Raw genomic sequence first — 22,375 nt, forward strand, 5'->3', positions numbered from 1 at the left:
TCAACGAGGAAACCAAAAAGTATAAAAGCAGCACCAGCTGAGGCACGACGATTCAGTTTGATTTAAGCACGCTATCTGTTGAGCAGTAGAAGTGTTATTGTGAAGTACTTTAATAAAGGCCATTTTGCATTGTTGAATAGTGGAGTTATTTATTCAACAGTTTAGTGATTCGAACGTTAGTAGAAGGTTGCAAATAAGCGGAATTGCACTAAATTCGTTGCAAGATTTCGAATACAACTTGGACATGGCAAAGTTAAGTGAATTAAGGATCCAGCAACTGAAAAAGGAGTTGGAGAACCGTGGATTGAATACAAATGGCAATAAGATCGAACTTCAAGTACGGCTACGAGACGCCATGGGGTCGTGTTGTCCTGATGGGGACGAGACAACAACAAAAATTGAAGAGAAGAACGGAAGTCCGAGTACAGTCGCCAGCGGCGAGACTAATGCTATACTAGCTTTGTTATCACAGATATCGACAAAAATAGAAACCCAGGAAATACGCAAAACAGCAATGTCATCACAAATATGTCAACACAGCTCGAAGTACAAAAGACAGATATAACATGTCAACTGGCATCCTAGCTGGAAGAACAGAAGACATATATGACATCTCAGTTGGCTGAACAGTTGAAAGCACAGGAGGCCCGCATATCCTCGAAGCTGGAGACCAGGATACAAAAATTTTACAGTTTGAGGAAAAAATCGAAGCCGAGGTGGATGCTTTGAGAGGACGTATCGAGCAGTTACAACTAAATCACCCAACAAGCAATCCAAAGGTAAAAACACCATCCTTTGACGGTTCTGTTCCTTTCCAGGTCTTTAAGCTACAGTTTGAGAAGACCGCAGCAGTGAACAACTGGAATGCTGAAGATAAAGATAAAGCTCTATTCGTAGCATTGAAGGGGCCAGCAGCCGAAATCCTACAGACGATTCCCGAAGGAGAGCGGAACAACTATGAAGCCTTGATGGCCGCTGTCGAGAGACGTTATGAAAGCGAGCATAGAAAGCAGATATACCAAATGGAGTTACTGAACCGCTTCCAGAGGTCTGGTGAAACATTGCAAGAGTTTGCGTCGGATGTTGAAAGGCTGGCACTTTTAGCGAATGCGGACGCACCCGTGGAATACACCTAAATTGTAAAAATCCAAAGCTTTATTAATGGAATACGGGATGTCGAAACGAAGCGAGCGGCCTACGCAAACCCAAGACCTACATTCGCAGAAACGGTATCACATGCTCTGATTCAGGAAACAACGTCGCTTCTGTGTAAGCCAGTTTTCAAAACAAGCCGTGTGGAAGTGGAAAGGCCAGACTGGGTGAACACAATACTGGAGGCGCTCAAGGGATCACAACAGAAAAATTACGGAGTTATGAAGTGTTTCAAGTGTGGTAACCCAGGTCACATTGCAGGTCATTGCAGCACCGGTCCTGGTAGTTCCAACTTGGCTGCTCGTAAACGAAAAGCGGGAGGAGATAAGCAAGAGCGAGTCAGATGTAAAGATCGAAAACTTGCCACAGCTATTGAATGGCCTGTGATATCTATCTCGCAAATTGGAAGAAACTCGAGCAGTCTTACCGTCAAAGGAAATATGGATGGCAAGGAGCGTGTACTGACTGGAGATAAGGGCGCATCTCATTCCTTAATCCGATCTGATTTGGCCAACAGGAGAGTAAAGCCATTACCTGGAGCAAGGTTGCGTACGGTTACTGGCGAGTATAACCAAGTCCAAGGAGAAGTGGTATGTGAGGTCTTAATTGGAAAGGTCACGATTCTATACAAATTTGTTGGGGCGGAGATCGTTGATGAAATCATATTGGGAGTGGATTTCTTAGTTTACCATGACATCAAGATCGATATGCAGAGAAGGGTTATGCGTTATAAGAACCAGGATGTGCCACTTAACTTCAGTTTGGAGAAAGGGTTAAGCAGTAATCGAGTGGTGGAGAAGACTCGACAAAGACCACGAAAGTCAAAGGTACAGGTTGATGGATCGAATGGGCCAAATAAAGCGAAACACAGGCACTGACAAAACCAAATAGATACACAAAAACGAAGGAGAGAATTTCCCAGAATAAATGCGAGGGTAGTTTCAAGCCAGGGCACACTACTGTTGTGAAACGTGGGAGCGATACTGATTATGCGAACCAATCCGTCAAGCCAAGCTTTGCGAAGTAGTTCATTGGCCAAAGAACAGTGTGTGAAGGAACTGTCCAGGGTAATGAATACTAAGATGAAACACAGGTACGACGAGAACAAAAATTCGGCAGGTTTCTTTGAGGGAGATTTGGTACTGTTATACAACCCTTACCGGCGGAAAGGTCTTCCATCCAAATTTTGGTTCAGTTGGGAAGGCCCGTGCAGAGTTGTGAAGAGGATCAGTGATGTCATCTACCGCATACAAACAATTGTGAAACCACGAAATAGAAGGGTAGTTCATTTGGAGAGGCTAGCAGCGGTTAGATCGAGCGGATTTGTCGGATCAGGACGATCATCTTCTTATCTTCTTTTCAAACAAAATCATATTTTAATATTTTATTCTGTTTATTTCCTTTTGTTTTTTCAATATTAAATTGCTCAAAATAAAAAAACCCACAGGGGGCCAAAAGAGAGAACGCTTATACCTCGTTGTGTTTTTGTCATACATTTATCGTCTTACACCTACTCAATTGGGTAGAGGTTAGCTTGGAGTAGCTGCTCAAGGTCATTGACATTTGGCTCGTTGTGATTTTTTGCATTGTGGATAAGAAAAGTTTGCAAACTTCTGCATAGACGTCAAAATTACAAATATAATGGATCACCTCATTTTCAAAGTGACTATCGTGCTCTCATCCTATATCTCTTTCCATCATCCGCTGAAGATAGGCGACCGTATGCGCCGCCATATTGAACATCATGTCAAAAGGCCAAAAAGTAGCCGTCAGTTGACGGATATCACACTTTGTTTATCCACAAAGAATTTTTGGATAGGTTGATAGGGGATATAACCTAAATAACAAAAAATAAATAACAAAAGAAAAAATTGTATTGGGACTATCACTTTTGTATCGTATATCATTTAAACGTAAGCCGTAGCAAAAACAATGAGGTGAACCCGAAAACACGTCGATACCAAACGAATAGCATGCGAATAACAATTCGATAATAAAAACAGCCACATAACTCTTCATATTCATAAATTTTTTTGCACTTTGCTAAAAAAATCTGAAATAAATCCAAATTATCCGGAAATAATTATCCGGTCGCAAGACCATAATCGCAATTAACCCCGTAATGTTCCCGAACACCTTTCCAAAATGTTTTCGAAATAATACCTAAAACAGTCGCGAAACGATCTCAAACTAGTTTCGGAATGATCCCAACATTGCTATGAAAAAGTCTCGAAATTATCCCTTAATCGGTCCTGGAATGGTCCTTGAAATAGTCTCTGCATAATCCCAAAAATGCACTAACGGGACGTAGTATGATTTTTCTGGTTTAAATTTAGAGGAATAACAATTATTTGTAGCCCCTTGTAATGGCATAATTTTAAGTTTACATTATGTAAATTCTAACAGAGCGGACGAAAGATTTGCCATTCCTGAAACCTATTTATATCGCAAAATAACAGTTTTGAAAAAATCTTAGGCAATAACGATTTCAGTGATAGCGAGAAAACATTTGCAAATACAAATAAATCACTGTGAAATACTGAAAAGATTCTTAAATTAAATATCTCTTTGAGAGAGATCTTTCTTTGTTCTTGGATTTCGGCAGGAGCTGTATAATTGTGGATAAAACAGGTGTGATATCTTATCTGTCAACTGACTGACAGGATGTTAAGATGACTACTTTTTAGCGTTTTGACAGGATGTTCAATATGGCGGAGTATAGGGCCAGCCATTTTCAGCGGGTGATAGAAAGAGATACAGAATGAGACTACGATAGTCAATTAAAAATGAGGTGATCGGTTCTATTTGTAATTTTGACGTTTATGCAGAAGTTATCACACTTTTATTAACCACAATGAGCTGTATCGTTTTACCGTTGGCTTTTCCTACAGGGCGGTTTGGATATAGGTTCTAATCTGTGTATGTTCTGAAAATTTACGTGTTCTTTTAAGGAAGTAACGAATACTTTATATGCAACAGTATACTAGTAATAATCAAATATTATATAGGCAGGATGTTATGAAACTAAATTTAAATTATAGGTACACACAAATCCATACATTTAAGTTAAATATTATATTCAAAACGGAATGAGATCTTTCAAATATTTCAAAAAATTTTCATTGAAAATGTGATGCCTTTGAACTTGAATACACGCTATGCCAAAGATACGGGGTCGTTTACGAATTTATAAAAATTAATGAAAGTAACAACCGGCATTATACCATTCCTTATCTCTCTTAAAGTTCAGCGCTTTTGCCTCACTATGTTGGTGGTGTTCAGAGGTCATAAGAAGACATCCTGTGGAAGTTATGAATACAGTATTATGGCATGCCTGCAACCCTTTCCAGTGCGTGTTTTTTAAGTCAGGCAGCCCAACCGGTGGCCGAGGTGGTGTGATGGTAGCCTGTTCCGCCTACCACACCGAAAATCCCGGGTTCACCCCCATCCACCAACATTTTAGAAACAAATTTTTGTAATCAGAAAAACATTTTCTGAGCGTGGTCGCCCCTCGGCGGTGTTTGGCAAGCACTCCGAGTGTATTTCTGCCATGAAAAGCTCTCAGTGAAAACTCATCTGCCTTACAGATGCCGTTCGGAGTCGGCATAAAACAAGTAGGTCGCCGTCAACCAATGTGTATGAAAAATTAAAAAGAAGCACGACGCAAATTTTCCTAAAATCTCTTCGGAGGTTAGGCACTATAAATTTATTTTTTTTTTAACCAAACCGGCGAAGCGTACTAGTTGAGCAATCGACCAACTGCCTTGTAAGTTGTGCTTTCGGCAAGCGATTTGGAGTTTTTCTTACGGCTTTGTACTTTAGATACAATTTAGGAGGCATGTACCTTAAAGGTAAAAGTGCTGTCGAGCGTTACACCTAAAATCTTTGAGTTGCTGACAGTTGATAGCGTAACGCCATCGACGTGATTGTCCAAAGTTTACTTCATCTGGTCTTTGCACGTCTTAAACAGAGTGTCCCTGAACTTGGCCACTTGGCTTGAAAAAACAGAAAGACTGGGTGGATAACTTTTTATTTTGTTAAGTAATTCGTCTATTGAGGGGCCAGGTTCTGTTTCCACTATCGTACAGTCGTCGATATACGACGATCATACGCCATACGATCCGTGAACGAATGTCAATTTTTTAATTAATGAAATATCTGAGCCAGGAACAACGCGTACTCATTGGTAGCATCAGCATAACTATTCCGTCTGAGCCTATTACAGAAGTAACGGTAAAGTGTTATGTGCTCAATTTTGTGTTTATTTGCTCGTTGAGTTGTATGACATCTAGCCTTGCTGACGAAGCATTCATTGCAAATTGTCGGCAGAAAACGTTCGCGCATTTCATCGAGTTCGAGCAACAAAATTCTTGTCAATGATTTATTCAAATTCTGACTAGTATGAATAACCTCACAAAATTGTAGTCAAGTTTGTAATGAGAAAATATAAATAAAAAAAAAATAAATGTAAGGCGCGATAACCGCCGAAGAGATCTAAGGCCGAGCTTCTCTTCCAATTTGCGTCGTGCTCCTCTTGATTTTTCCCTACAAATTGGCCGGACGGGACCTACATGTTTTATGCCGACTCCGAACGGCATCTGCAAGGCAGATGAGTTTTCACTGAGAGCTTTTCATGGCAGAAATACAATCGGAGCGCTGGCCAGACACTGCCGAGGGGCGACCCCGCTTAGAAAAATTTTCTTCTAATTGAAAAATCTTATTTCTAAAATTTTGATGTTGCTTTGCCCGGGAGTTGAACTCAGGGCATACGGTGTGATAGGCGGAGCACGCTACCATCACACCACGGTGGCCGCCAATTTAATTCAGATTAACAGTTTCGTGAACCAGTTAAACAATATTTTGGACCTAATTTTTGTCGATGAGAACCTCATAACTCACTTGACTGAATGTGTGTTTCCTATATATAAATCAGATATGCATCATGTAGCCCTATACTTATCTATTGAATTCTTCGACCTAGTGCCGAAAAACAATATAAATAATAATGAGCGCGCCTATAACTTTAAGAATGCAAATTACGAATCCTTAAACTCTCTCATATCTGAAATAGACTGGACATCTATTTTCTTTGCTAAAAATGCAACTGAATGTTTCGACATTTTTCTGCTAAAGATGGCTGACATATTCAGTAGGAATCTTTCTCTCCTACCAGTTAAAGTTCACAAACTACCCTTGTACAATACTAGGTTGAGAAAGTTGGAAAATCAAAGAAATAAGTACTTTAAATTATACAAGGATACCAGCGATACTGTTTTTAAAGATCAGTATACTTCCTATATGACGCAGTTCAATGTTCTTGATAAGTTTTTGTACAACAAATACGTTTCTAGAGTTGAAGATGAGTTGAAAGTTAATCCTAAATCTTTTTGGAACTATGTTCGTTCAAAGAAAGGTTGTTCTAATATACCTACCTGTGTCAAATTTAATGACATTTGCTCTAACAGTTTGGTCGATTCGGCAAATCCTTTTGCTGATTTTTTCAAATCTACGTTTGTTGTTGAGGCCGATAACCTTGATAACAGGTATCTTACTGATAGCCCCAAACCTTTAGACTTTGGGTCTCTGTCCTTGTCTGAGACCGATATTATCTTGGGTATATCCTCCTTACAGACCTCAATCAAAAATGATATTGATGGATTGTCCTCTTTTTTATTTAAGAAGTGTAGTATTTCTCTTTGTGTGCCACTTTGCCACATTTTCAATATTTCGCTATCGTCTGGAGTTTTTGTTGATGGCTGGAAGCTGGTGTCTATCACTCCTATCTTCAAGTCAGGCAATAAAAATGAAGTAAAGAATTATAGGCCAATATCCAAACTGTCAACATGTTCAAAACTTTTTGAAAAGGTAGTTAAAAACAAAGTATCATTCGCTATAAATAAAATAGTCGATCCATGTCAGCATGGTTTCATTGCGGGACGTTCGACTGCTACAAATCTGGCTGTTTTCTCTCAGTTTTGTGTCTCTGCGTTTAAGGATGGATGTCAAGTTGACACCATATATACGGATTTTTCCAAGGCTTTTGACACAGTTTCGGAAAAATTACTTCTGTGGAAACTTGAAAACATGGGCTTTCACTCAAGCTTTCTGTCGTGGCTGAAGTCCTATTTGGAAAATAGAATATCTTTTGTTGAAATCGAGAGAACTAAGTCTTATGAATTCTCAGCAACTTCGGGTGTACCACAAGGTAGCATCCTTGGTCCTATTTTGTTCTTAATGTTTATTAATGATGTTGGCTCATGCATAAACTACTCGAATTATTTGCTTTATGCTGACGACTTAAAACTCTTTCGGAGAATCTCCTGTACTTCTGATGCATTGCGTCTGCAAGAAGATCTGAATGCTATAAATAATTGGGCCTGTCAAAATAATCTGCGACTCAATATTAGTAAATGCTGCCACATGACGTATACTAAGTCTACGAATGTGGTTTCATTCGCGTACTCGATTTCAAATGTAACTCTTGCGTCAATTAATGAGTTTCGCGATCTTGGCGTAATTTTTGACTCATCTTTTACTTTTTGTAATCATGTAAACTTTCTCATACCAAAGGCTTATACCAACTTAGCTTTCTTGCGACGATATGCCAAGGATTTCAAGGACCCATATACCAGGAAAATCTTATACAATGCCTTAGTGCGTTCCAAGTTAGAGTATGCATCAGTCATCTGGAATCCCATATACTCCTCACACTCTTTAAGAATTGAAAGAATTCAGCGCAAGTTCATACGATTTGCTCTTCAACCTCTGCACTTTGTTAATCCCCTGCCACCCTACAATGCAAGATGCATGCTTATCAATGTCTTGCCACTTGAAGTTAGACGTCTTGTTCAAAACGTAATGTTTATTTTTGACATAATATCCGGTGCCATTGACTGCTCAGAACTACTTGGGCAGTTGAATTTCAATGTCCCTAACAGAGCTCTCCGCTTTCACAGTACATTCCGCGTTGAAGTGCTGCGTTCGAATTACTTCAGTTTCGCACCTCTTATAAGAGGTCTTGTAGAATTTAATCGCCTATCCAGAAGTCTTGACCTGGACTTTGCCATGCCAAGGTCTCTGTTTAAGGCACGCATTAAGTCCTATTAACTATCTCAGTGAATCTTACTTTAAAATTGTTAAACTAGTACTAAGTTAACCTGTAATCTAGTCAGTAAGGTTGTTACCATTTGACTTAATAAAGATATGAAATATGAAATAACTTTGTATTGAGAAATATAACTTTATATTTAGAAAACACAAATTGATAATGAGAAAATAGAAATTGATAATGAGGAGCGTAATGTTAGTTCATATTGAGAATACATAAATTGATAATGAGTAATATAAATTGATAGTGAGAAAATATAGTTTATTAATGAGAAAATATTAAATTTTAAGAATAAAAAGTTTTAAGTAAGCTGATCTAGAGTCGGTGAACCAATGCTGCAATATCTCGGGGATACAGTATAAAGACAAGATAAAATATAGTGATGTTTAAAGCACTTGGAAATATTTTCAAAACGCGAGGAAAACATATTTAAGCCTCTACTTGCATGTGAACTGACACAAAACATCTGTTTGGAAATAGGTATGTGCAGTGTTGCTCTCGCACTGGTTTATGTAAATGTACTATTACATTTTATTATACTTAAGCTAAATAAGATTTTTTAAATTATAACCACTACTGTCGATTTCGCCATCTACAACAGATATTTTTAAGTTGTGAACGTAGTGCAATTCAGTTCGACTTAAGTAAAAAAAATTACAAATAAAAGCTAAATATTTTTATTTTCTCATTATGAACTTACATTTTCTTATTAAAAATTTTTTTTCTCAATATGAAGTTCCGTTTCTCATTATCAATTTATAGTTTCTCAATATGAATTTACATTTCTGATTATCAATTATATATTCTCATTATAAACTTACATTTTTCATTATCAATTTGTATTTTCTTAATATAAACTCATACTTCCCCTCATCACTTTATATTTTGTCAATATTAACTTGCATTCCCTCATTACAAAAAAGTAGGTGTAGTATGTTTGCTGACTACTTTTGACTGCAGCGTAAGAATCAAGAAAATCTCCCGGGAAAAATCTTTTGAGAAATAAGCTGGCTGACTAGTCGGGATACTGTTATTTATATATTTTTGGGAATATCTGAATTGTCCCGTTTAGGGTTGTCTTAAAAGTTTCCGGATCTGAAAGTGGCAAATATTAGGACCACCCAAACTAGCATAGAGTGAATGCTGATCTTACTAAGCGAGTTAATTACGAAAAAGTTTCACTATCATTGCTAATTAAATAACTAAAATATTGATCAACTAATATTTATTAGAAAGTGCAGTTATTTGATAGTAAAATAAATAATTTAGAATTGAATTATCTCAATAAATTATTACAATAAACATTAATATCTTTAAAACAATCAAGAATGGTTTGAAACAACAAAAATTGTTTATTAATTACATAATTAACTAATTAAATAACAACTTTTGCTGCTGAACTACAAGTAAATATTGATAAAATGAATTGATTATACAATACAAATCTGTTGTATGTATATCTTGTAATCATTGCAAGATTATTGAGATGCTTCTAAGAATATAGTCGAATCAAATGACTTACGTTCTGTACAACTTGTTAAAGATTTTATTAGTACAGCTTTTTCTTGTGATGTGATGACTATTAACTGATTCTGGCAATTTCTGTACTTTCACTTACTATAATGACTCAAAAGGATTGAGAGACTATATCTTTCGAAATCCAGATGCATTAAGGAGAAGGAAGGCGATGTATTTTTTGGTATATTGTTTTAGGTAGGTAGGTAGATAATACAACGGCTATAAATACCTATTTTTAAAGCTGTTTTAATGTCACGAAACTCTTTGAAATCTATAGATTAGATATATCCTTTCAGCAAATGATGACAATTGCTCCAAAAGCGAAGCTGGTGGTTGGAATTATCACTCTCAACATTAAGAGATGTCCAAATACTAAAGCGCCCTGGGGGAGCAATGAACATAATTTTCCTTAATGCTTCGCTTTCCATCTTTGCATGACTGTTTTACAGTTTCCTGAGTAACGACAAGGACACTCCCCGAAGGCCTTGGGGAGTGTTATCGATGTTGATGGCCCTTTTCCGGATGTAGATCCGGTAGATTCTGGTAACAAGCACCATTCAGGTGCCCGACCATCTCGTGAAAGATTTAGCATGACCACATGAAACCTTCTAGGCCATACCGCCCTCCCATCAATTAGATCCATGAGGAACTTGGGGTTGCCAGAGCCTCGGCTGTTACAGAAACAGTATTCGCCACGGGGAGGTGAGGTTGACAATTGGGTTGGAGAAGCTATAAATTGCGCTGGCAAACACTTGAATCAATTTGGTATTTAAGTCGCTTCATACAACAGGCATACTTGCCGCGGGTATATTCTAGTCCACCTAACCCGCTGGGTTGACAAATGTTTATTGAAGATTTACAAGTTTAGAATTTTATTACAAAACGTTAGTAAAATAAACAAGTAAGGAAGGCTGGATTAGGGTGTAACCGAACATTACATACTCAGCTGCCAAATTACATCTTGCAAAACTTTTAAATTACTTTCTTTTAAAGTCCATTGTCCAAAATTTTACAAAGTTTCTATTCTGCGTCATAAGCTAAGTCCACCTACCAAGTTTCATCGCTTTATCCTTCTTTGGTAATGAATAATCGCACTTTTCGGTTTTTCAAATTTTCGATATCGAAAAAGTGGGCGTGGTTATAGTAAAATTTCGTTCATTTTAAATAGCGATCTGAGATGAGTGCCCGGGAACTTACATACCAAATTTCATCAAGATACCTAAAAATTTACTCAAGTTATCGTGTTAACGGACAGACGGACGGACGGATGGATATGGCTAAATGAATTTCTTTTTTCGCCCAGATAATTTTGATATATAAGTTTATATCTCGATTAGTTTATGCCGTTACGTGGTACCATTATGCGAACAAAATTTATATCCTCTGTGAGCTCTGCTCAGCTAAGTATAAAAATATATCAGTATCAGATATGCTTTTGCTTTATAAGGCATGTCAAAATGTTTTTGTTTGGATATGCCAAATTCATATTAGTTAGGTTAGGTTCAACTGGCCGGTCCGTAAGGGCCTCGCGTAGACTGAATAAATCCATAGTTTCATATTTGTAGTTGTAGTACTGTGAGTAATCTACCACAGCCTTATCTATATGCAGAAAAATTTCTGAGTGATCGTTACGACCGGAATTTGTTTAATCAAACAACACGTTTTATACGAAGTTTATTGCTGGCCAGAGACTACGCTTTTTCCTATACCAGTTACATCTATTTGGGTGTATGCAAGTGCGCATGTATTTTTTTTTTATTATTATTATTATTTTTTACTACGTACACCCGCATCTACTTAGATATCTATGCATATAAGCGTTAGTTATTTACATGTGCTAAGTTGTTTTTAAGACGCGAGAAAATTATGTTGTAGAGAGCGATTGATTAATAAACGCAAGCGTTTTAAACGATTTTATTTAGCTTGACTTGAGCGAGCCAACAGAATTTTGTAATTGAAATTTAAGTAACTTCCCGATAAGCTACAAGCTTGAAACTTGGAGTATAGTTCAGAACCCGATCACAATGGAATAATAAGAAACAAAACTTCGATAGGTGGCGCATGGATCGAAATATGTAATTAAAAAATCGTATTTGTGGTTCGATTTGGCTCATATTTGGAACAAATATTACATACAGTTCGGTAGAAGTGACATCGAAATATTTTGGAGTTCGAGGAGGAACAAGCATACGTTGCGCAAAGTCGAGTAAAGTCTTTGGAAGGAAAGAGTTCTTGTAATAATGAACTAAATAGTATGAGAAATAATAGGCAATTAAATAAAGACTAAAGACTTGAAAACAAAATAATAAAAACCAAAAATTTAAGTTAAACGGTTTTATTCCAAACAATAATTAATTGAATAAGAATAATACTAAAAGCTAGAAAATAATTAGGTAGGTCCTAGGTACTAGTCATCATACTCCTCATCAATCTATGGCGTTGATCAGACAAATAAATAAAAGAGTGAGTGGCGTCAAATTTCTATTGATAGTCAATGGCTCATATCTTTTCAAAAACATATTTTCATACATATAAGTAAGACCAACTGAACCTTAATCAGGTTCACGTTTTTAGGCTTGTTATCGATCGGGTTGCATCGGGTTTCTTAACGAGTTTTTATCGACAGGTGTGGTGGCCGGGTGTTGTGTTCGTAGCTTTCCCCAGCCAATTTGTAGGACAAATTTAAAAGTTGAACGGCGCAAGTTGGAAGACAAGTCTGACGTTAACCTCCTCGGAGGTATATCGGCGCTTTGCATACATTTTTATATATTGTAACGAATTTGCTGAAATTCCGCTTCTTCCAAATCTTCTGCTAACGTTCGAATCACTAAACCGTTGAATAAATAACACCACTATTCAATAATGCAAAATGGCCTTTATTAAAGTACTTTTCGATAACACTTATACTTCGCTTAAATGAAACTGATTTTCAAAATAATACTGCTATTGCTCGCTAGATAGCATCTTAAATCCAACTGATTGTAGCGCCTCTACTGTTGCTGCCTTTTATACTCTTTGATTTCCTCGTTCCATCTTCTAGGCGCTTCCAGAATTTACTTAGTTACTGCTATAAAGTTATAACTACAGATGCACGTGTATAGCTTCCCATATGCGCGTGTATTTGTGAGCGACACTTCCACAATTATAATTGCATACTTTTGGGAGCATCTCAGATAAGATATCTGCATGTTTTTGTGCGTTGCTTCTCCGCTGCGTGTACGTACATATGTGTAGACATAATGATTGAATTAGTGATGTGCATCAAGTCACTGCTTAGCATCGGCTTAGAGATGATAGTATCCCTTAGTGCTGCTAATATTCGTTACAATATGAATGGTTTATTGATGTATTATCGACTTAATGAACCGTTTAAACACAAATCTATAAGTCTTCTTCTTCTTTATATATGCATATGTCGGAAATCATTTATGATATGTCTGGCAATAATGTATTGCCAGAGCGGAACAATGGTGGTACACTTGTTTGGAAAAAACACTTGTTTGGGAATCCACTGTTTGGTAAAGTAAAATCATAGTGAGCTAGGAAAGGTGAATAGGAAGCTTTGAAAAGCAAAATGTGCTTTGAGGACAGTTGCGTAGACAAGTTGTACACGCGGAGAATAATGAAAAGTGTAACCACCGGCGCATCGCTACATATCGAAGAGGAAAATAGTTATTGGGGTCGAATACACATACATATATATTTTAATATATTTTTTTTTTTCCAAACGAAATTTTTTGATGCACATTTTTATAATGGGATATACGTATACATCACGTAGGCCCGGAATGTGTTAAAGAAATCAGATCACTGCCTTACGGGTAATCAGTTGTCATAGTAGGGTAAGCAAAGTCGATATTTTGAATACAAAATATAGACATTACCGAAGTAAGAACAAACTAGACACATTTCATTTTTCTACATGGTAATAGCTTATTTACTAGATACTTGTTAGATATGTAAAGCTTGTGCATACACTATGTGTAATTACATATGTGTGTATTAGGGCGGTCGATTTAAGAATCGCTCATTGCTCTGTGAAAATCGTATTCTAGGGATCAAAATAAGAAACTTTGCCGAAGGAACCATACCTCTAAAACGAATTCTGATGCCGCCCCCCCCCCCTTTGGGTCGAACTTTTGGGTAGGGGCAATTTCAATTCTACCTGCTGTGTCTTGTGGTGGCTTAAAAAAACAACACAAGCAATTTTACGATCTGCAATTGCGTCACAGTGATACCTTCATTTTTTAAAACGGTTGAATAAAAAACCCATACAACTATGTTTACGACATGCAAATGCATCACAGTGATGCCTTGGTTTTAAAAGGGGGTTGTAAAAACGCTAATTTCTAATAATTATTTTTAATTTCTTTTCTATTACTAAGTTAAATTCATTTTTTCATTTACATACATATGTTCTGACTAAATAAATTTCTAAAGAGAAAAATAAACTCCAAAAAGAAAAAACATAGGCATTTCAAAGTGGGATTTTTCAAAATTTGCCCCTACGACCCAAAGGGGGGACATCAGAATTCGTTTTAGAGGTATGGTTCCTTCGGCAAAGTTTCTTATTTTGATCCCTAGAATACGATTTTCACAGAGCAATGGGCGATTTTTTTGCCTCCCCACAAATCGACCCGGCCTAGTGTGTATGTATTGAACTAAAGCTCTCAGTATTTATCTTACGCCAATGCATATCGTAGCTCCTCAGCCAAACTTCATACTAAGCACTTGTCGACATTAACGTGCGTCGCGTGTTGCAAATTAGACATTACAGTGATTTGTGAGCACAAAGCAATTCATTTGGTACGCTCGCATGCGCACAAATTGGTGGAGTCACATACACAAATTGACATGAGCATGTTTTATCCTAAAAAAAAATAAGCTTGTTCGTTTATTTATAATGTTCAAAGAAGCTGTTTGTCAATTACAGTAACTTAAACTTGGCGGCCACCGTGGTGTGATGGTAGCGTGCTCCGCCTATACACCGTATGCCCTGGGTTCAACTCCCGGGCAAAGCAACATCAAAATTTTAGAAATAAGATTTTTCAATTAGAAGAAAATGTTTCTAAGCGGGGTCGCCCCTCGGCAGTGTCTGGCAAGCGCTCCGATTGTATTTCTGCCATGAAAAGCTCTCAGTGAAAACTCATCTGCCTTGCAGATGCCGTTCGGAGTCGGCATAAAACAAGTACGTCCCGTCCCGCCAATTTGTAGGGAAAAATCAAGAGGAGCACGACGCAAATTGGAAGAGAAGCTCGGCCTTAGATCTCTTCGGAGGTTATCGCGCCTTACATTTATTTTTATTTATTTTAACTTAAACTTATATACTTAAACTCGACGGCTTTTTTTTGCGAACGTCGGATCTAAAATTCAAGATACAAAAAAGATGCAAAAACCAAAAAATTACAGTAGCTACCAAAAACTCACAATTGCAATAGCAAAAACAACCAAGTGCAACTATTGGATTCAAGGTTAGTAGCGTCAAGTGGCTAACTCGTTTCACACGCTAGTATCTGCATCGTCCGGTCGTCAGCAATTGAAAAATGTATTAAATTGTTATATACTTCGCACATTTTGGTGCGACTTGTTGTTGCATGCAACGTATTCTTGTATTGTATGATTTGGCAGACTGATTCATATATATAATAACTAAAAATGCGTGTGCGAAGCCCGAGTTGCGGGAATACGAGGCATTGGTAGTTTAGCTTCAACTTACCTGCCCGTAAGGATTTCGAAAGCGGACATAAGCCAAATCAATTTAAATGGGAAATAGAATCAGATAATAAGGAGATAAAGGAGAGTAGAAATGAAAATGAATTGAGGAGGGAAAAAATTAAAGACGATGATGACAATGAAGGGAAGGTTAAGACGGAAGTGGAAACAGAATTGGGAACGGTGACGAATATAGAGACGGAGCTGGAGACGCGGTGGAGTTGGAAACGGAGACTTAGACAGAGATGGAGACGGTAACGGAGACCGCATTGAGATGGAGACGGAAGTGGAGACGCAGCGGAGATGGAAAATGAGACGTAGACAGAGATAGAGACGGTGACAGGGACCGCATTGGAGATGAAGACGGAAGTGGAAACGGAATTGGGAACGGTTACGAAGATACTTCGCACATTGTGGTGCGACTTGTTGTTGCATTCAAGGTATTCTTGTTTTGTACGATTTGGCAGACTGGTTCGTTAATATGTACCTACAAATGCGTATGCGAAGTCCGAGTTGCGGTATTGAATCCGAGGTATTGGTAGTTTGGCTTGTACCAACCTGCATGTAAGGACTCCGAAAGCGAAACAAACACACAGACGAAGATGTAGACGTAGACGGAAACGTAGAATAAAACAAATATTAAGTCTTTCCCGAGATAATCGAGCTAGCAACTTTATGGTGCCTGTTCCCGGAGCGTGCAGGAGATGGGAAGGAAGATGTTGACGAAGAGGGGACGTAAACGAAGTAAAAAATTATGAAGTTTGTCCAAGAGGAGCTTCATTTATGTTTATAGTTACGTGTATGGCGACATCTGTTATTGTAGTTACGGTTACACATAGGTTTACAATAAAATTACTAACTGTACGTTTGTGATTGACATTGTGGTGTTATTACAGCTACATTAACGGCTATGCTAGCAGGTATGACAGTTATTATGTTCGTTATGGTTATGGTAATGGCCAAGATTATACGGTAAAGACTATTGCAGAGCTGGCAGTGACGGCTTCGCTGTAATACCGATTATTGGCTGTTAGGGTTATCCTTATTATGACAGCACCGCGGCCTGCTATGATAACCGTAATGGTTTTAATTACGATTATGTATGTAAACAGTTACTGCTGCGGTTATGGTTACCTTTACGATGGTGATTACTTTTTCCTACTAATGATTTTGGTGACAATCATGGTTACGGTCACGCCTGTGGTAAGATGAGGGTTACCTGCATGACTAGGTTAACTTCTGGAAATATGCCTAGGGTTATGATGACGACTTTGGTTTCGGTTACGGGTTATAGTTATGGTTGCAAAAGTGGTTACAGTTATGGATGCTATCACAGTTACTGCTATCTATACAGTTACATTCTCGCTTTAAAACAAAAACGTTGTTACTCATACGACACCGTGAGCCGCTATCTAGACAAAAGATTATCTTATACGAAATTATACATTTGTTGTCGGCGTGCTTTCGACGAGATTTAACCGAGCTATCGATTTGTTATCTAGCGTCCCATAAATTTGTTATCGATTACTGAAAAGGTATAACAGTTTTTGGTTTGTTAACGAGGTGCTATAAATTTGCGATTGATAACGAACCTTATCGAATTGAAAGTTTATTGATTTGCTATCCAAAATTTACCGGTTTGTCATCGAAAATTTTTGATTGATTATCAATCATCCATCAATTTTCTTCAATTTACGACCGGAAAGTTATCGATTTGTTATCAATTATTTATAGAAAAGTTAGCGATTTTCCCGATTGATTTTTAATCAAAAGCCATCGAAGTTTTATCGCCAATTTATCGATTTGTTGGCGGCGTGTAATCGATTTGTTATCGACGAGGTATTGGCATATATCCGGTTCCTTACTATAACGCTTCAATATGAAAGCGATAACAAGCCGGTAACAAACTAACAACAAGTCGAATAAAAATCGACACATCTACTATGATTTCGGTATCAATAAAAAATCAATAACAAAACGATAACCCATTGATATCGGAATTGTACCGAAGTCGCTCTAAAATATTACCGCCATGATTTCGAAAGAGTCCCAAAGTTAATAAAAACGTAATGCGCGATAACCTCCGAAGAGATTTTAGAGTCCCAAAGTAGCTCCAAAGACTCAATGTTGTATTTTTACACAAACGTACCGGGTTCATACCCGGCAATGGACCATTAACATCGATAACACTTACAAAAACCTTCTGCAGTTTCTTTATTGCTACAACAACAGGTAATGGGGATGAAATTCTTTTTTGCGAGAATTAAATTACGAAATCTTCAGAACGATCTGTAGTTCTTTTGGAAAACTCATTGGTTCATTTTACATTGCTTTCACTATAACGATGTCGTACTTTTTGCTGATCCTAGGATAAAACTAACTGAAATCACGGGATTTCGAATCTAAATAAGCAGAGTCATATCTAACATACCCATACATAGATAATATAAGTGTTTAGACAACGCACACATACAACAACAAGCAACATTGCCAATTTTTATCAAGGTGAAGAGTGCAGTATGAATCGATTTGGACAACAGTTCTTCATGTGTTTTTTTTTTTCGTATGCGTAGACATTGAAATGTCAAAACAAATGCATTTGTATATAAGAACTGCCGTTTGCCGAGTCGGCTTTTCTTAGGTCATGGCATAATGGCTACACACATACATATGTATGTACTCGAAAAGTTTAACTTAATGCAATGCAAGTTTATATACCCTTAGGCAAAAGTATATATGTATGTATAAATTACCATGACTTGGTAAATAACAAAATATGGCTAGTTTTTTTAGAAAAAATATTTTATGAAAATTTACCGGTTTAACGCCCACGTGTTGTATACTTATAGTATGAGCGTATAAATATATCAAATAATAGATAAAGACAAAACGACAACAAATTTTATTCTTAGTATATTCTTATTCATCAAGATCGTTTAATAATAATATTTAAACATTTCGTTCTTTCCTGTCGCAGTTCTGATTTGGAAACTTTGCAATTCCAGTTGACCTGTGAAATTCCACACATCAAAGTTCGTGCACAATATCGTTCGTCAGGTGTGCTGATTTTAGTGAAAGCATCTGGTGCTGGTGATTATTGGGGCGAATACGGTAAGTTGACAATTTTAAAGTTTATTTTGTATATCAATTAAGTATTCATCTGCCCATAGGGCCGTTTTCACCATCTCTAGATAGTTTAGAATTTATCTGGAGGATACTTCGGTTCTCACCAAGACAGGGTTACCTACTTCCAGTAAAAACGTTAATTTTTAATACTTTGTTGAACAAATCGTAAAAATCTATTGTAAGTACACGAAAATCAATACAAAATAAACTTTTTCCTTGCACTGAACTGACTGACGGCCGATAATTCAGCTAGCATGGAGAAATCAAGAATTTCGTTAACTTATGGATCAATGTGGAGAAGACAAGCATACACGTCAAAATAACAATGAGACAAGATCACCTGATTTTAAGGGTTAATATTGTGGTCTCATCCTGCGTATTTTTCTATCACCCGCTGAATATGGCCTCTAAAAAGCCATTTTTAATATTCTGACAGTCAGTTTTTTTTTAAATGTATAACATCTACATTTGCGATTAAAAAACGCTCAACTACAACTGCACATAGCCCAACAAAACATTCGGCAGCACTGCCCCGCAAATGTCAAAACAATAGAATTTCATTACCTACATTTCCTCTGTTTACATTTCGTTTTTTAATTAGGCATGGTAAAACATTGCAAAAGTCGAAAAACTACATAATGAAACTGTTAAGTACTAATTTTGTAAACACCTATTTCATAAGTGTGGATAAAGTAATGTACTTAGCAGTCGATACACAGTTTAAGTGCATATGTATATGCACGTAATAAAAAACGCAGCTTATACCATAGATAAGAGACTAACTGAAGATGTTGAATTCAACCATTAGATAGTTTTTAATTTGCTTATACCTTAACTTTTTCTGTGCTTGAGTTTTAAGTCACATTTCAAAAATAATCAAAAAACCCTGTTTAGTCATTACATATCATGCTGAAAGCAATATTTTTAAATCTTTACAGATGGCGTTAAGGCGAAAATCTACTTTAAAGCAATACCCAACACAGCAGAAGATGGACGCACCTACTTAACAGCCGAACAGGTCAAAATGGATTTCAATGTTAAGGAAATAAAAATGGGTGTGGATAATATTGCTAACGGCAATACAGTGATACGTGAGTACTGATTTATATTAAGTTCTATAAGTAAAACTTTAATAGTAAGCACAAATGCGACCCTACGCAACGAAAATTGTATTCGGAATATTCCAAGGTAATGGGTGAGGTTTCTGACTCGACTTTGACTCAAATTTTAAGCATGTTGTAGCTAGTAATTAACGAAATGTAGAAATTTTATCACCTACAGGTGAATAATATTTTTTCATACGAAGCTGAGGAAATTTAAAACATAGGTGTGTAATGTACACGGAAATTTTCCATTTTCTTAGTGCAACGGGTGGAACATCTCCAGCCGCTATAAGTGGATGACTTCACTTCCCAATTTCAAACTATTCCCAAACTATCTTATATATTATTTCTAATTGCTGTTTTTATGTACAGGTCTCTTTTTCGCTCTTGTTTGGTATCCAAATCTATAAATAAAGTTTTGGTTGTAAAGATGGGGATTCGTGCTATTATCGAGCTTTGGGCATTATTAGCCGTAGTGCTTTTGTTTAGCTATATTTTATTAAAATAATTTGTTAAAAATAAACGATTGTGAGCACACAAAGAAATCTATTTGTACTATGGCACTATTGTGAATATTTGATTAGAACGAACACTGCATTACCGGCAGTTGCTAACAAGTTTATAGATGTTTGATTGATAGAACAGCTGATTTCTGTTGATATTTGAAATGAGACTTTTATATTTGTTGCGCAAGATGCGCACGGGTCCGGCTCGTCTTATCTTAATTAAACATTCCAAGGCAGAGAGCCACATAATTCTTACTAGGCCTCAATTAACCAATGGTCGTAAATTCACAAAGTTACACTTTTCATCCTGAGATGCACTGATTCACAATTATCTTTGACCTTACCAAGTATGTTATTGAATGCAGACTAGAAAAATAGCTATAACGAATTTCGGTTAAAACGCACTGTTTTCTCAAACATAGTCATATACAACAAGTCATAGCACTACCTATCAGAAGCCCCTGAAAAAAAAATTCGTTGTTTTTTACGTGCAATAGAATAAAATAACATAACATAAAATAGCATAACATAACATGACGTAGGATTACATAACATAACATAAAAAATAAAACAATACGTAACATGACATAACGTAATATAACGCATAACATAAAATAACACAACATAACATAATATAACAAAGCAACCCTTAACATTACACAAAGAATATGCTACATACCATAAATAACGGCCTCATTCTCTATTACGAAACGAACGTTAGTTTCGCCTCAAAGACGAATCGCCGTCTAATTGCATTATATTAAATATTGTATTATATAATATATCATATCCATTGACAATTTCATTCTCTTTACTGTTTGAGGCGGAACGAAGTTATAGACAATACCAGTGCTAGACGAAATCGCTATGAAATGGTTCGTTCATCTTAGCTATCTTTCGCAATACAGAATGTTGCTCATAGTTTCGCTCAGTGCAACCCTTAAAATTTATTACTCCGTATAGACTATGAATTTGGTAAGGTTGGGTAGCCGCTACCCCGCCTTAGATGTTAGAAAGCCACGAAAGTCTTAGAGTCCGTTTTGATACTAAACCATCTTAATAACACACTAATTTTCTCTTATAGAGCAAGAACTGCTTGTGTTTCGGCAACCCGATGCCTGTTGAAGAACATTGTTGAAAGCTCTTAAGATGAAAAGTAGTATATCAGTCTGGCAATAGAATGGGGAGACGTATCAGTAGACCGGCATGTAAAATGGCTGTTTCCTAAATTTTTGATAATTTTTTACGAGACGAACTGCTTAGACTTAATTCCTTTTCAGAAACGTTAGTTCCTTTTCCTTTGAAGTGAAGGGTACGTTGACCATAGTTCAAAAGTTTAGAACATACCCGAACTGCCGCCAGTTAAAAAGAAGCCAGTCTGACATAGTAATACCACTGAAGCTGCACAGTAATTATGACATCCACATGAAGAGCTCAAGCGAATAAAAAGCTCTAGCAAACTGGTTTCCCACCAAAAAATGCTTGACATCCCAACCGTTAACGACAAGTTATGGCAATTTTATTGACAGGTTATAGGAATCATCATCGGTTTGTTATCACTTTGTTGACGATAACAGATGTCATCCATGAGTTAGTTATACATCTTGTTATCAAAAAGTTATGGATTTGTTATCGAAAAAGTATCGATTTGCTATCTTTCTATAGAAAAGTTATTGATTTGTTATAAGAATATTACCGATTTGTGAGCGAGGAGTTATCGCTAGGTTATCGATTTTTAATCGATGTATTATCGGATTGTTATCGCCGACTCATTGTTTGATATGAAAATTATATCTTATTAATAAAAGTTAATAGCGTTGAATATTGTAAATTGTTAGATTTGTTGAGCTAAAAGGTCGATCATGCATATCCATATGTCCCTAATGATGACTTCAGATTGAAGTCGACCAAATAAATTATAAATAAATATAAACAAAAAAATAAGTTTTATTCATTCTGTGAAGCCTTTTAGCTCGATATACCGCGATAAAGCTTCAATATAAAAGCGATAACATATCTCCAACCCGTCGATAACAAACCGATAACTTAATGATAATTTCGGTTCAATAATCAGCTGATAACAAAACACTTACTTGTCGATATCGGTTATATATCGGTTAAATAGCCTGAAATTATAAGTTTCTGGTAAA

The 22,375-nt window shown here is 36.7% G+C and overlaps 1 protein-coding gene across 1 annotated transcript in view; it reads left to right on the plus strand.

Moving 5' to 3' along the window:
• The window catches only part of Jhbp2 (Juvenile hormone binding protein 2), a 45,372-nt gene that overhangs the window by 22,505 nt on the left and 492 nt on the right, over positions 1-22,375 (plus strand). The window contains exons 4-5 of the mRNA XM_067771307.1: positions 18,468-18,601; positions 19,555-19,707. Coding sequence (XP_067627408.1) covers positions 18,468-18,601; positions 19,555-19,707 — 287 coding nt within the window. The remainder of the gene's footprint in view (positions 1-18,467; positions 18,602-19,554; positions 19,708-22,375) is intronic.

The sequence above is a fragment of the Eurosta solidaginis genome, chromosome 1, assembly GCF_040869045.1.
Source record: "Eurosta solidaginis isolate ZX-2024a chromosome 1, ASM4086904v1, whole genome shotgun sequence".
Lineage (NCBI taxonomy): Eukaryota > Metazoa > Arthropoda > Insecta > Diptera > Tephritidae > Eurosta > Eurosta solidaginis.